This window comes from Somniosus microcephalus, chromosome 2 (genome assembly GCF_052327205.1).
Source record: "Somniosus microcephalus isolate GS21.2 chromosome 2, FLI_Smic_1.0, whole genome shotgun sequence".
NCBI lineage: Eukaryota > Metazoa > Chordata > Chondrichthyes > Squaliformes > Somniosidae > Somniosus > Somniosus microcephalus.
The window spans coordinates 66,463,732-66,479,879 of record NC_140988.1 but is presented as its reverse complement, the minus strand read 5'-3'; the positions used below and the strand labels follow the sequence as shown (position 1 = coordinate 66,479,879).

At 46.5% G+C, this 16,148-nt stretch overlaps 1 protein-coding gene across 5 annotated transcripts in view; it reads right to left on the bottom strand.

Annotated features, from left to right (window-relative positions):
- idua (alpha-L-iduronidase) overlaps window positions 1-16,148 on the bottom strand; it is a 485,317-nt gene that overhangs the window by 282,698 nt on the left and 186,471 nt on the right. For all 5 annotated transcript variants that reach the window (XM_086010067.1, XM_086010077.1, XM_086010048.1 and 2 more), the window contains exon 3: window positions 2,026-2,108. In XM_086010067.1, coding sequence (XP_085866193.1) covers window positions 2,026-2,108 — 83 coding nt within the window. The remainder of the gene's footprint in view (window positions 1-2,025; window positions 2,109-16,148) is intronic.

The window sequence follows — 16,148 nt, the reverse complement described above, 5'->3', positions numbered from 1 at the left end:
GTGGCTGACTCTTAACTGCCCTCTGAAATGGCCTAGCAACTCACTCAGTTGTACCAAACCAGTACAAAGAATTACCACGGACTGCAGCGGTTCAAGAAGGCAACTAACCACCACCTTCTCAAGGGCAATTAGGGATGGGTAATAAATGCTGGCCTTGCCAGCGACCCCCACATCCCAGGAACAAATTTTAAAAAAGGCCTACCCCCATGGAAATTCTACTCCTGTGTGTTTTATATTTAACTAGCTGAAGTGCCCGGCGGTGCCGAGGCTTTTTCGAGGGCATGTTGTTGTTGGAAGAGAGAGAGAGAGAGAGAGAGAGAGCGCGACTGGGGGGGAAGAGAGAGCGCGACTGGGGGGTAGAGAGAGAGCGACTGGGGGGAAGAGAGGGCGGGTGGGGGGAAGAGAGGGCGGGTGGGGGGAAGAGAGGGCGGGGGGGAGGGGGAGGGGGGGAAGAGAGGGCGGGGGGGGGAAGAGAGGGCGGGGGGGGAAGAGAGGGCGGGGGGGGAAGAGAGGGCGGGGGGGAAGAGAGGGCGGGGGGAGGGGGGGAAGAGAGGGCAGGGGGGAGGGGGGAAGAGAGGGCGGGGGGGAGGGGGGAAGAGAGGGCGGGGGGGGGAAGAGAGGGCGGGGGGAGGGGGGGAAAGAGAGGGCGGGGGGAGGGGGGGAAAGAGAGGGCGGGGGGGAAGAGAGGGCGGGGGGGAAGGGAGGGTGGGAAGGGAGGGCGGGGGGGAAGGGAGGGCGGGGGGGAAGGGGAAGGGCGGGGGGGAAGGGAGGGCGGGGGGGAAGGGAGGGCGGGGGGGAAGGGAGGGCGGGGGGGGGAAGGGAGGGCGGTGGGGAGGGGGGGAAGGGAGGGTGGGGAGGGAGGGTGGAAGGGAGGGCGGGGGGGAGGAAGGGGGGAGGGGAGAGGGGAAGAAGGGGGAGGGGGGGAAGGGAGGGGGAGGGGTGAAGGGAGGGGGGGAAGGGGGAAGGGAGGGGAGGGAGGAATTGAGGCTGAGAGACGGCCACGGCCACGCCCACGCCCGGTTGCCGGGGTAACCCTGCCGCGCCGCCCCGCACTCCCGAGAGCCCCGCTCTCGAAGCCGCAGCCGCCCCGCCCCGCACTCCCGAAAGCCCCGCTCTTCGAGCCCGCCCCGCACTCCAAGCCCCAGCCGGCCCGCACTCCCGTTGCCGGGGTAACCCGATCCGCACTCTCGAGAGCCCCGCACCCCCCCCCGCCCGAGCCGAGCGCGGAACAGAGTCTCACCTGCTCCTGCTGCACACGCACCCTGACCCTCGTGGCTGACGCCTTTGCCCCGGGTAACGTGACACCGGGGGGGGGGGGGGCGGCGGGGGGGGGGCGGTGAGGAGCTTAGCAGCAGCCCAGTTACCTAGCTCGGGCCTGGCTGGGCAAGAAAGGCCCAGGCTTTCAGGCCTAAGAAAAAAACGGGCAAAGGTAGGAAAAAGAATGTTCAGGTGAGATAAAATATTTACAAATGAGTGATTTATTTTAAAAGAATTTAATAAATTGAATTTTATTTTGCTGGAAATGTATATTTGAAAAGAAAGACGCAGAAAGCAGGAAAAAGAATGGAAGCAAGATGGCGGCTACTCACCTCGGTTCAGAACGATAAGGCCCGCCCACACACGCGCCGATTGGTCGACCGTCAGGTGACCAAAGCGTAGGATTGGTCAATCGTCCCGTCACTCGACCGTAGGAGGGCCCGGCCGCACGCGGCAGCAAGCCGCCGTACGATTGGTCAACCTCGAGGTCACTCTGTCGCTAATGAGCGGATAATGAGATGCTAATGAGCGGAATGTTGAAGGTTTTTCGGATACCGCGGGCGCGATTTTAGCCCGGCCGAAACGTTAATACGCTTAAAACCGTCTCGGAAGCGTAAGCTTTCTTTGGAGGTAACACGCGCGTAGGTACGCCCTGTAACTTTCGAGCGTATACCCGACAGACGCACACGCGATGACAGACAGAATGACAGACAGATGTACCGATTTATATATATATAGACAGAAGATAGATTCTTGACTGTGACTTACCTGGTTTAAGCCCATTCTGCCACAGAATGTGAATTAAATTATCCAAGTTTGTAAAGTTGTACAGAGGTTTGCCATTCATCTCCCTGCTCAGAAAGGAGATAAGAAAAATTAAGTATCTTGTGTACAGTAAATTAAACAGGCCAACTCACCCACATTGCTGCATGCTGTTGCTTTCTTCCTTCTAATTTCTATCATTTTCACATTCTTTCCCACACACACACAATCTCTCCCATCTTAGAGAAACGGATAGTAAAGAGGCAAAATTATTCACATAAGGGGCACTTTTCCACTTACATCTTTTCTGTCAAGAGTGCATTTTGGAAATGCTGGAATGCGATGTGCATCATTTTCTGACCATTGCTGGAAAATTACTCCTATAAAGTCATTTTGTACCCTAGAAATTACTCTTTTTAGGTTAACATTTTACTCAGTAGAGCTATTAAAAGTTAATTCTACATGCTTAACAAACCTTGCGTACTCTTGAGTGCCAAACGTTTGCAATGTAAATCATGCCACTTGTATTAATACATGATCTAGAAACAATGGCCTAGAAATTGAGTTTGCGCTGCGCCGGGGCTTAACGCCGGAAATTTAGCGCCGGTGCTAAGTCGCGCTGTGTGCGCCAAAAATTCAGTAGCGCCGCGCCCAAACGGCTGCCGGCGCTACTGAAGGTTGTTTGCGCCTGAAAACTGGCGCTACGCGCCGCATTGCGGCGCTATTCCGGCGCCCGATGCGGTGCGGGCAGGCTCGGGAAGTGCAGGCCCCCTCCTTCAGTTAAGGAGGAGCTGCCTGCACCCGCCCGCTGGCCGTTTAAATCGCCACAAAAATGAGCCCGGCACCTCGGGGAAGTGCCGGGCTCGCAGCCGAGAAGCATCTGTTCCGCGGGGGGGGGGGGGGGGGGGGGGGGGGAGTCCGGGGAGGGAGGTGCGGGCAGGCGGCCGGCGGGAAAGCGGCCGGCCGCCGCTCCACCTTTATGCGCCGGCGCAAAGTCGTGCAAGACTCTGTTGCCAGAGTCTTAGTTGCGGCTGCCACGGGCGAGGCCGGCCGCAACTGAATTTCGGCGCTGGGGCCCGTCACCACGGCAACCGGGACGCTGCGCACACCGATGACGTCATCGGTGCCGGCGCAGCGCTACCGGTGTAACGCCGATGTTGGGCCCTAGTCAATTTCAAAACCGGCTGTAAGTCCAGCGCAATGCCCTCTAGCGCCGCAAAATGGGCGCTAAGCCCACTCAATTTCTAGGCCAATATTTTGCATGATCTGCTTGTGAAAATTTGTGGTATGACAAATAATTCATATGAGTTTCTGAAATTGGTATAATCAAAACAGTATGCTTTATGTAAGTGAGGCCAGGATTCACAACACAAAAGGCAACTTTTCATTAACCAAACATACCAAGCACTGCCAAGTTAGGACTCATAGAAACTCTTATGTCAAAAGTGAGGGAAAACTGTCGTGGTCAAGAAAGGGAGATACAGGATAAAGTAGGCATTTTACTCTAAATGGTATGGAAAACTTTTATGGTCATTTTTATTTTAAATTTTTCCTCACCCCCACCCTGAAATAGAACAGTATGGTTATATTGGGCAAAAAGGCAACAACGTGAGTCTTGCCAATTGTTGGCTGCTACCTTTCCGGTCTATCCAGCGAATATGGAAAATAAGTATCTTTAGCAATTTTATTCTGGGAAGGATTGAGTGGATGAAATCAGAAGCTTCAAGCCACTATGGCGAGTGAGTGGGCAAAGCCCAGTGTTTGGAGCTGCTACAATCAGGGAAGAGTGTGGCTGCATTCCTTGCAGCTGTTATTGGCAGAGAGAGAGGGCAAAGTGTGGGCCACAAAATAAGTGATGGAATTCCCAAAGTCAACAGCCCCGATTTTAACTCCCCCGCCTTGTGGAAACCAAGAGGGGGAAAGTTAAAATAAGGACAACGATTTGTCCCTTGTGATTAAGTTGCCTTCTCGCTGGGTCCTGATGTTAACCTGCTCTTTTGAGCAGATAAGCAGGTCGCCCGCAGGAATGCAGCAGGGTTCCTTAAATATGCAGATCAGGTCCCGATAATATCATCAGGATCTGATTGCAATACTAGGCAAAGGCCTGAGTGGGGGAGCAGTGACGGAGGTGGATCGTGAGCCAGAAGAGGCCAAGGCGGGTAAGTTTTTAGAAATTGTTTATTTAGGTTTCCTTGTGGGCTAGGAGGCGCAGGACCAGGGAGGACCGAATTCTGAAGGATAAATGCATCGTAACAAGGATCGTTTTCATGTTGCCATACACAATCTGTGGATTCAGGGAGTGGAAGTCCATTCTACTGAGGAAGTTAAGGGAGTTGATCATAGGAGCTCCCAAAGCAACAATGGTGCCATATATTGCACCCTGTGCATTTGAAAAAGGCAGCAACCTCAATATTAGATGCCCCTTTCTCATTGCTGCCTTGCTGATGCCAAAGTGGATTAATTGTCAACACTCTTGGAAAGTGCAACAGTCACCTGACGAATACATGTCAATTCTGCATGTTGGTTGATGTTGCAGAAATCACCTGTGGCTGCCTTTAATGACACGGTGCCATTATAAGCAGTCATCACCTTCATAACCACAGACAAAGCAGTGGCGGTAGATGACCTTGGTTGCAGGTCCTCATGGAGTAGGTGGCAGATTATTTTAGGAACAGAAGTGGGCCATTCAGTCCTTTGATCCTGTTCTGCCATTTCAATTAGGCTGATAGTTTCTCTGTAACTATCCTACTGTAGGAAAGGCTGATATTTAAAGATATTTAGTAGATGAGAATCATATATATATATATATATATATATAACTTCAAGTGTAGCCACTGACCAAATAATATTACCCATAATTACTCCTGAGTAACTGAAAAGCTAAGACTTGTTCAGAATGCAGCTGCGGAGACAACTAAGCGCAGTTTTGACTAAGCTTTGATAACAAACAGCTACAGGCTGCAAGTGAAGGTCAAATCATTAAATTGCTAAGAAAAACATATTATAATGCTGAATAGAACTTAGAATTCACTTAACAAAACTAATTGCAACAGTATTTAAAGGATAATTAGTATAAATTCCAATAAAATGAGAGAGATCATGGAAGTTAAGGTATTTATCTAGTAGATTAAAGTGAGATAGTCTGGATACCTCAAGACAAGTGAGACAGCAGAATGATATGGTATAAAGGCCTTGTACCAGGGAGGCAATGAAATGAAAGAGATATGCTAGATTCCAATGGGGTGAAAAGCTATAAACATGATAACACGACAGCAGAACAGAGTTAATGGAAATATACTGGAAAAGCCTTATAGTAGCCTTAACCTGAATGACAATGGTATTTTGACCATTAGAACCAAGTAAAAAAGGTGATTTTGTTAAAGACCATATATGGACACTGGCCAAACAAACTTCTGATAAGGAATGGGTTAAAACCTTGATACTCAAAGAACAGCTTCACACAGAGATTTGCTGCAAAGAAAAGGAACAGACTTACGACGACATTGCCTGTGTCCGAAGGGCTCCAGAGACCAAGGGCTGCGAGCTATTCGTTTTACTATCGCCTAATGTTAAGTATTAATTACGCTGTAAGCTTCATAAATCTGATCTATTGCTCAAACATACTGGTCGCTGCCTATTTGTGTCTTGTCCAAGAACTCTGAGTGGTCACTTGACTGACTAACACTACTGAATCCATTACTCATCTTAAAGACCTTGATTAGATCATCTCTTAACCGTCTAAACTTGAGGGAATACGAACCAAGTTTATGCAATCTGTCATCACAATTTAAACCCCTGTATCATTCTGGTGGATATATGCAGTACCCCTCCAAAGCCAAATTATCTTTCCTAAGGTCCTGTGTCCAAAACTGATGCCGTACTCCAGGTGGGGTCATAAGAACATAAGAAATAGGAGCAGGAATAGGCCACTTGGCCCCTTGAGCCTGCTCCACCATTCAATAAGATCATGGCTGATCTTGACCTTGCCCGCTCCCCATAACCCTTCACTCCCTTATCTTGCAAAAATCTGTCTATCTCCACCTTAAATGTATTTAATGACCCAGCCTCCATGGCTCTCTGGGGCAGAGAATTCCACAGATTTACGACCCTCTGAGAGAAGAAATTCCTCCTCATCTCAGTTCTAAAAGGGCGACCCTTTATTCTGAAACGATGCCCCCCGAGTTCTAGATTTCCCCACGAGGGGAAACATCCTCTCTGCATCTACTTTGTCGAGCCCCCTCAGTATCTTATATGTTTCAATAAGATCACCTCTCATTCTTCTAAATTCCAATGAGTATAGGCCCAACCTGCTCAACCTTTCTTCATAAGTCAACCCCCTCATCTCTGGAATTAACCTAGTGAATTGTCTCTGAACTGCCTCCAATGCAAGTATATCCTTCCTTAAATAAGGAGACCAAAACTGTACGCAGTACTCAAGGTGTGGTCTCACCAATACCCTGAACAGTTGTAGCAGGACTTCCCTGTTTTTATACTCCAACCCCCTTGCAATAAAGGCCAACATTCCATTTGCCTTTTTCATTACTTGCTGTACTCGCATGCTAACTTTTTGTGTTTCATGCACAAGGACCCCCAGGTCCCTCTGAACTGTAGCATTTTGTAATCTCTCTCCAATTAAATAATAATTTGTTTTTTTTATTTTTCCTGCCAAAGTGGATAACGTCGCACTTTCCCACATTATACTCCATCTGCCAAATGTGTGCCCACTCACTTAGCCTGTCTATATCCCTTTGCAGATTCTTTGAGGGTCTGACCAAGGCTCTGTACAACTGAAGCATAACTTCCTCCCCTTTGTATTGTAGCCCCCCTAGTTTCTGTACATGTGCACTAGCTTTCAGTGATTTGGGTACATGAACATTCAAATCCTTTTACTCCTCCACAGCACCTAATTCCTTTGCCATTTAGAATATAGTCTGATTTGTTATTCTTGGATATAAAGTGGATGACCTCACACGTCCCCACATTGAGCTTCACCTGTCACAATTGTGTCCGCTCACTTAATCCAACTATGTCCTTTTGGAATTTCCTGCTCCCGTCTACACAACTGACTGTGCCTCCTAACCTACTGTCATCGACAAACTTGGATATACAATCTCTACAATTCCTTCATCCAAGTCATTGATATACATGGTGAAAAGTTGATGCTTGAGTACAGATCAGCAAGTAACACCAGTTGTCATATTTCACCAAGTAGAGTACATCCCCTTTATCCCTACTCTCTGTATCCTAATTATATCCAATCAAATACCAACCCTTGTCATAAGGTTACCTTCAATTCTGTGTGCTTTTATTTTGCTAATAATTTCTTGTGCGAACCTTATCAAATGCCTTCTGGAAGTCCATATAGACAACATCCATAGAGGCTCATGTATCCACCATGGTAGTGATCTCCTCAAAAAATTCAACGTGATTAGTCAGACATACCTATCCTTCACAAATAAATATGATTCTCTTTGATCAGCTAATACCTGTCCAAGTGCTCACTGTGTGCCTGATAATAGATTCCATTAACCTCCGCACAACTGAGGTCTGTAAGTACCTGGTTTCTCCTGCCATTCCTTCTTAAATAATGAAGTGACATTTACTTTTTTCCAATTCAAAGGCACAACTTTTGAATCTAGAGAGCTTTGGAAAATTATGACCAACACATCTGCAATTTCCTCATTAATTCCTTTTAAGACATGGGGAGTGGAAACCATCAGATGCTGGAGTTTTGTCCATCTAAAGTCCCATTATTTTCTCCATTACCATTTTTAACCTATATTAAACCCCTTGGCTTATTTTTACGCTCCCTTGTACTGCTGTTTTTTTGGCCATGGTAAAAATGGATACAAGGTACTCATTTAATAAGTCTGCCATTTCCTTATCGTCGATTAAAGCCTCACCTGTATCTGTCTTTGCTGGGCCCGCATTCCCCATTACCACTCATTGGTTGAGAAATTCTGGCACAGGGTTCATTCTTATTCCAGATTGGTGAGGTCTGAGGCTCCCCAGATATTTGGCCTCGGGCTTCATTATAATGGAGCAAGCGCGGCGCTACAGCACGCTGGTGAAGAGTAGTGAAAAACGTTGCCTCAGGTAGGTAAGTCCAGGGGTTGGGTATCGGGCGTCCAAGAATCAGGGAGCAAGGAAAAGCAGTGCTGAACTGCAGGCCTGGGTCGGAGAGCGCGGGGGGGTCGGGGTCGGCGATCGCCAGGGTCGGGGATCGCGTGGGCTGGGGATCGCGCGGGTCAGGGGTTGGTGTCCTGTATTAAGCTCAGTTCTTTTTTGAACACCTCCCACTGTTCATCTATAGTTTCATCCGATAACAGTTTTGACCAACAACAGAAAATGCTGGAAATACTCTGCAGGTCAGGCAGCATCTGTAGAGAGAGAAACAGAGTTAACGTTTCAGGTCGATGACCCTTCGTCAGAACTGGAAAAAGTTGGAGAAGTAACAGATTTTTAAGCAAGTGTGGGTGTGCTGCCTTTCTTTAGGAATTTATGTTAGTTTTCCAGTTAATTCAGGGGTTTGAGTAATTTGGGTCGATTTCCATTGTGTGCCGCCACCTAGTGGATATTTGGTACCTAGCAAGTGCAGTAAAGTAAACTACTGTATATCACAGACCTGCAGCCACACATGGTCTGGGAAGTTATATCCTTGTCACGCTCCAGCCTTGGACACTATTTGTCTGTAAGTACTTGAGAATGTTATAGATGATTAGTGTACACTATATTTTGCAGAAAATGTTTAGTTTGTAACTTTTCTCTGTAAGCAAACTTACACAGCTAGCCGTGAAGTGCTCGCTCTCTGTCTAGCTGGTTAACTTGTAGCTGTATTTTGATGCACTATGTACAGGGCTAATTTAAAGAGAATGCCTTTCAGTTTGCTAAATGTATATTCACAGTAAGCTGTGTTTCCACATGTTTTCTAAGTTACATGCCAAATGTACTGTGTTGCTCAGGTGTACCTAAATTTGTGTATGCATATCAGTTATGTGCTTGTATACTAATGTGTGCTTCCATTTCTGTATTGTATTTCAGTTTCACAATAAGAATCTTTCAGTAAAGTTTACAAGAAAAGTCAAGCCTTGTGAGTTTTATGGGAAGATATCAAGTTGTTAGCTACCTGTCTAGCTCTACATAGGAACGCGCTGCAAGGGCAGAATAGTGGGGCAGGGAAAGGGAGGATGGGAGGAAAGAACAAAGGCAAGGTCTGTGATAGGATGAAAGGCAGGAGAGATTAAAAGACAAAAGAGACGATGGTGCAAGGTAAAAGGAGATGGTAATGGGACAAGTTAAGAAACAAAAGATGACTCTAGATGGCAATGGCAGAATCATGAACAGCTGCCATGTGAGAGAAAAAAGAAAACATAGGGGCTGAGGGTATGGCCTGAAATTGTTGAACTCGATGTTGAGTCCAGAAGGCTGTAAGGTGCCTAATCAAAAGATGAGGTGCTGTTCCTCGAGCTTACGTTGAGCTTCATTGGAACAGTGTAAGAAGCCGAGGACAGAGTGGGAGTGGAGCTGGAGAAACTCAGCAGGTCAGGCAGCATCTGTGAAGAGAGAAACTGAGTTAACGTTTCAAGTCGATGACCTTTTGTCAGAACTGGAAAAAACCTGGAATATTTATAACGTGGAGAATTTAACTTACTATCATGATCAGCTTGCAGCCATGTCTCAGTCATGGCCACGATGTCATACACTCTTAAGTTGTATTTGAGCCTCAAATTCACTCCATTTATTTCTTATTCTCCGTGCATCAGTTTTTAAAACTTTTATTTGGGCAAGAGACCCTAACCAGTCCTTCTGCCCTGATCTTCTTAGGCAGTCCCTTGGAACTGAGGATGATTTGCTTCCACATTAAAAATGAGTTCTCAGGTGACTGATGAGTCCAATGCGGGACCTACAGTCTTTGTCACAGGTGGGGCAGACGGTGGGTGGGTGGGGTGCTTGGGTTGACGTGCACTCCTTGCGCTGCCTGCGCTTGGCCTGATGCTGCCTTTCTCACACCATTTAATTTAACACATTTCTTATTTGTTACTCCTGCTGTAAACACTTTTTAGTTATTTTAGTATTCCCTTCACCTGGAGTATCTATATTACTGTTTGTGACCTGAACTCTGCTCTTAACCCTTTTAAAATCTTTAAACTATCATTTTTACTATTGTTTCTGATCGAGCCCTCCCACCCATTTATTAGTTTAAAGTCATTTTTACCACTCTATTTATCCTTTCCGCTGGTGTGCGGAAACTTTCCTACCAACTACCTTGAACTTTTGAATCTAAAAGATATCGTGGTCAAGATTAGCTGCCTCTGCTTGTTCTAATCAACAAACAATGACAAAGTACCTTCTGATAAGAACTCTACTACAGCATAACACACATTTGTTAATTACCTTTTATGTGCCAAACTTTTTAAAGCATTGTAATAAAAAGTGCTAAGATTAATTATTGACTTGCTTTCAACTTTGAAATACATTACTTTGAATAAAGTACAAGGTTCAAAGCCTCACAATGCAATTAAGCACATAATCTAGGCTAACACTTGAGTGCAGAACTGATTGCTGCATTGTTGGAGGTGCTGCCTTTTCAATGAGAAGTTAAACTGAGAGCCTCGGTGCTGTGCTGGACATAACAGATCCGAAGGCACTATTCAAAGAAGAGCAGGGAATTCTCCCAGTGTCCCTAGCCAACACTCCTCCCTCAACCAGCATTATCAAAAACAGAAAATCTGGTCACCTATTAATTCATTTGCTAATTGCGGGATCTTTCAGTGAGTTAATTGGCTGCTGCATTTGCTTACATAAAAGCAAAAGTATTCCATTCATTGTAAAGGGCTTTTAGCACCTTGTGGACATGAGAACAAATGGGAAACTGTTCAACCTCCGTCGCCTCCAGTCCAGATCCAAGGTCATCCCATCCTCTGTCGTCGAATTACAGTATGCAGATGACACTTGCATCTGCGCTCACATGGAGGTCGAACTCCAAACCATCGTCAACACCTTCACCGAAGCGTACAAGGGCATGGGCCTTACACTAAACATCCGTAAGACAAAGGTCCTCTACCAACCTGCCCCTGCCACACAGTACTGCCCCCCGATTATCAAAATCCACGACAAGGCCTTGAACAATGTGGACCACTTTCCATACCTTGGGAGCCTACTGTCAACAAGGGCAGACATCGACGACGAAGTCCAACACCGCCTTCAGTGTGCCAGTGCAGCCTGAGGAAGAGAGTATTTGAAGACCAGGACCTCAAACAGGGCACTAAGCTCATTGTCTACAGAGCAGCAGTGATACCTGCCCTACTGTATGCCTCAGAGACATGGACCATGTACAGCAGGCACCTCAAAGCACTGGAGAGGTACCACCAATGCTGCCTCCGTAAGATCCTGCCAATCCATTGGCAGGATAGGCGCACCAATGTCAGTGTTCTTGCTCAGGCCAACATCCCCAGCATCGAAGCTTTGACTACGCTCGCTCAGCTCCGATGGACGGGTCACATTGTCCGCATGCCCGATACGAGACTCCCAAAACAAGCGCTCTACTCGGAGCTCCGGCACGGCAAGAGAGCCCCAGGTGGGCAGAGGAAACGCTTCAAGGGCACCCTCAAAGCCTCCTTGAAAAAGTGTAACATCCCCACCGACACCTGGGAATCCCCGGCCCAAGACCGCACAAAGTGGAGGAGAAGCATCCGGGAAGGCGCCGAACACCTCGAGTCTCTTCGTCAGGAGCAAGCGCAGGCAGCGCAAGGAGCACACGTCAACCCAAGCACCCCACCCACCCGCCCCTTCAACCACCGTCTGCCCCACCTGTGACAGAGACTGTAGGTCCCGCATTGGACTCATCAGTCACCTGCGAACTCATTTTTAATGTGGAAGCAAGTCATCCTCGGTTCCGAGGGACTGCCTAAGAAAGAGAGAAAGGACATGAGAAGACACTTTGTAAATATCAGTTGTTTCTTCTGACAAGCTATCAGTAACTCAGCAATGGGAGGGCTTCAAGGGGGAGATAGTTCAGGTACAGACCAGACACATTCCTATATGGGGAAAAGGAAGGGAACCCAAAGCTAGAGTTCCCTGGATGACGAAAGAAATTGGGATTAAAGGGAAAGAGAAACAGGTTCATAATATAGTAGAGAATCAAGCAGAATACAAAAAGTGCAGAGGTGAAGAGAAAAAGTAAATAAAAGGGGCTAAGAGAATGTATGAGAAAAGATTAGCAGGTAACATAAAGGGGAACACTAAGTGTTCGATAAATATATAAAGAGTAAAAGGATAGTCAAAGGAAGGGTGGGGCCGATTAGGGACCAAAAAGGATATCTTCCTGTGGTGGCAGAGAGCATGGTTGAGGTACTAAATCTTCTTATCGTGTCCACGGACAGTCTATACATAGCCCAGCCAGAACTGGACACATTTTTGCGCCTTGTTGTTGGATTCGGCAAGATCTGCAACAGTGCAGGGTTCCTCTAACGATGGGCATTGCAGGAGATGTTGCATAGTCTGTGCCTCAGTTCCACATTCACAAGTTGTCAGGCTGGTTGAATATCCCCATTTGCTTAGTGACACCTTTGAGCAACCTACACCGGTCCTAAGTCTGTTAAGGCACTTCCAGATTGCCCAGTTGCAATTAGCTCTTGGGGGAAGGCTTTCATCAGGTAAAATTTCCATCGCTGGGGGTTGTTCAAGACTGGCGAGCCGGTCTTTCCACAAGGCGATGCGGGCTTCAGATGAGGTTGATTGTAATGGAACAACACTGTTCATGAAGCTCTTCCTTGACTTTAGGCGGCTGGGTGTAGGTGTATGACAATGCATAGGGTGCCTCTCATCTGATGTTTGACGGAGCCGCTCTTTCTTGCTGGCTACCGTTCTTCTTATATCAGGGGGAGCGATACCTGCCAGGATATATAGGCTGTTGGTGTTTGTTGGTTTTAAGCAACCTGTGATAAATCGGCAGCTTGCATTCAGAACGGCATCCAACTTCTTGGCATGAGTAGACCGTTCCCATGCAGGGCAGGCGTATTCGGCAGTGGAATAGCAAAGAGCAAGTGCACTGGTTCGCAATGTTTTCGGGCTTGCTCCCCATCTTGTGTTAGTGAGCTTATTCAGGATGTTGTTTCGTGCGCTCACTTTTGCCTTTGTCTTCTCGATCTGGTTCTTGAAGGTGAGGCATCGGTCAAGGGTGACTCCTAAGTAGATAGGGTGCTCGCAATGCGTCAGTGTTGCTCCACACCAGGTTACTTTCAACTGGCGTTCGGCTTCATGGTTTCTGAGGTGGAATGCACAAACTTGCGTCTTTGATGGGTTTGCGCGAAGGTGGTTTTCTTCATAGTAGGATTTTAGTCCCTCCAAGGCCTCAGAAAGCGTTTTCTCCACAGTGTTAAAATCAGTGCTTTGGGCAGTGACACATAAGTCATCAGCATATATAAAACGGCGTGTGACACCGTCTAAATGAGAACCTTGCATCTGTGTCTACGAAAGAGGATGCTACCAATGTTGCAGTAAAGGAGGAGGGGGGTAGAAAAATTGGATAGGGTAGAAATGGATAAAGAGGAAGTACTGTCAGCAGTCAAAGTCACCCAGTCCAGATGGGATGCATCCTAGGTTGCTAAAGGAAGAAAGGGTGGAAATAGCAGAGGCTTTGGCCATAATCTTGGCTGCGTCTAGTGACATCACTGTGCTGCTAATAAAGGAAAAGCTTATTCCCACCACTAGGTAGTGTGAAGACAATATTTAGCAAACACTTTGCTGGTATGTGTAACTTGATCTAATCATTGTCAGGTAGCCTACAGAGTTCAAATAAAGCATAGCACTAACAATACCGAGTTCAAATAACACACAGCACTAACACTATCGAGTTCAAATAACACACAGCACTAACACTACCGAGTTCAAATAACACACAGCACTAACACTACCGAGTTTAAATAACACACAGCACTAACACTACCGAGGTCAGAGAACGCACAGCACTAACACTATCGAGTTCAAATAACACACAGCACGAACACTACCGAGTTCAAATAACACACAGCACTAACACTACCGAGTTTAAATAACACACAGCACTAACACTACCGAGTTTAAATAACACACAGCAATAACACTACCGAGTTCGAATAACACACAGCACTAACACTACCGAGGTCAGAGAACGCACAGCACTAACACTACCGAGTTCAAATAACACACAGCACTAACACTACCGAGTTCAAATAACACACAGCACTAACACTACCGAGTTTAAATAACACACAGCACTAACACTACCGAGTTTAATAACACACAGCACTAACACTACCGAGTTTAAATAACACACAGCAATAACACTACCGAGTTCAAATAACACACAGCACTAACACTACCGAGTTCAAATAACACACAGCACTAACACTACCGAGTTCAAATAACACACAGCACTACCACCGAGTTCAAAAAACACACAGCACTAACACTATCGAGTTCAAAAAACGCACAGCACTAACACTACCGAGTTCAAATGACACACAGCACTAACACTACCGAGTTCAAATAACACACAGCACTAACACTACCGAGTTCCAATAACACGCAGCACTAACACTACCGAGTTCCAATAACACACAGCACTAACACTACCGAGTTCAGAGAACACACAGCACTAACACTACCGAGTTCAAATAACACACAGCACTAACACTGCAGAGTTCCAATAAAACACAGCACTAACACTACCGAGTTCAGAGAACACACAGGACTAACACTACCGACTTCAAATAACACACAGCACTAACACTACCGAGTTCAAAGAACACACAGCACTAACACTACCGAGTTCAAATGACACACAGAACTAACACTACCGACTTCAAATAACACACAGCACTAACACTACCGAGTTCAAATAACACACAGCACTAACACTACCGAGTTCAAATAACACACAGCACTAACACTACCGAGTTCAAATAACGCACACTAACACTACCGAGTTCAAATGACACACAGTACAAACACTACCGACTTCAAATAACGCACAGCACTAACACTACCGAGTTCAAATAACACACAGCACTAACACTGCAGAGTTCCAATAACACACAGCACTAACACTACCGAGTTCAGAGAACACACAGCACTAACACTACCGAGTTCAAATAACACACAGGACTAACACTACCGAGTTCCAATAACACGCAGCACTAACACTACCGAGTTCCAATAACACACAGCACTAACACTACCGAGTTCAGAGAACACACAGCACTAACACTACCGAGTTCAAATAACACACAGCACTAACACTGCAGAGTTCCAATAACACACAGCACTAACACTACCGAGTTCAGAGAACACACAGGACTAACACTACCGAGTTCAGAGAACACACAGCACTAACACTACCGAGTTCAGAGAACACACAGCACTAACACTACCGAGTTCAGAGAACACACAGCACTAACACTACCGAGTTCAGAGAACACACAGCACTAACACTACCGAGTTTAGAGAACACACAGCACTAACACTACCGAGTTCAGAGAACACACAGCACTAACACTACCGAGTTCAAATAACACACAGCACTAACTCTACCGAATTCAAATAACGCACAGCACTAACACTACCGAGTTCAAATAACACACAGCACTAACAATACTGAGTTCAAATAACGCACAGCACTAACACTACCGAGTTCAAATAACACACAGCACTAACACTACCGAGTTCAAATAACACACAGCACTAACACTACCGAGTTCAGAGAACACACAGCACTAACACTACCGAGTTCAAATAACGCACAGCACTAACACTACCGAGTTCAAATAACACACAGCACTACCACCGAGTTCAAAAAACACACAGCACTAACACTATCGAGTTCAAATAACGCACAGCACTAACACTACCGAGTTCAAATAACACACAGCACTAACACTACCGAGTTCAAATAACGCACAGCACTAACACTATCGAGTTCAATAACACACAGCACTAACACTACCGAGTTCAAATAACACACAGCACTACTACCAAGTTCAAATAACACACAGCACCAACACTACCGAGTTCAATAACACACAGCACTAACACTACCGAGTTCAGAGGACACACATCACTAACACTACTGAGTTCAGAGAACACACAGC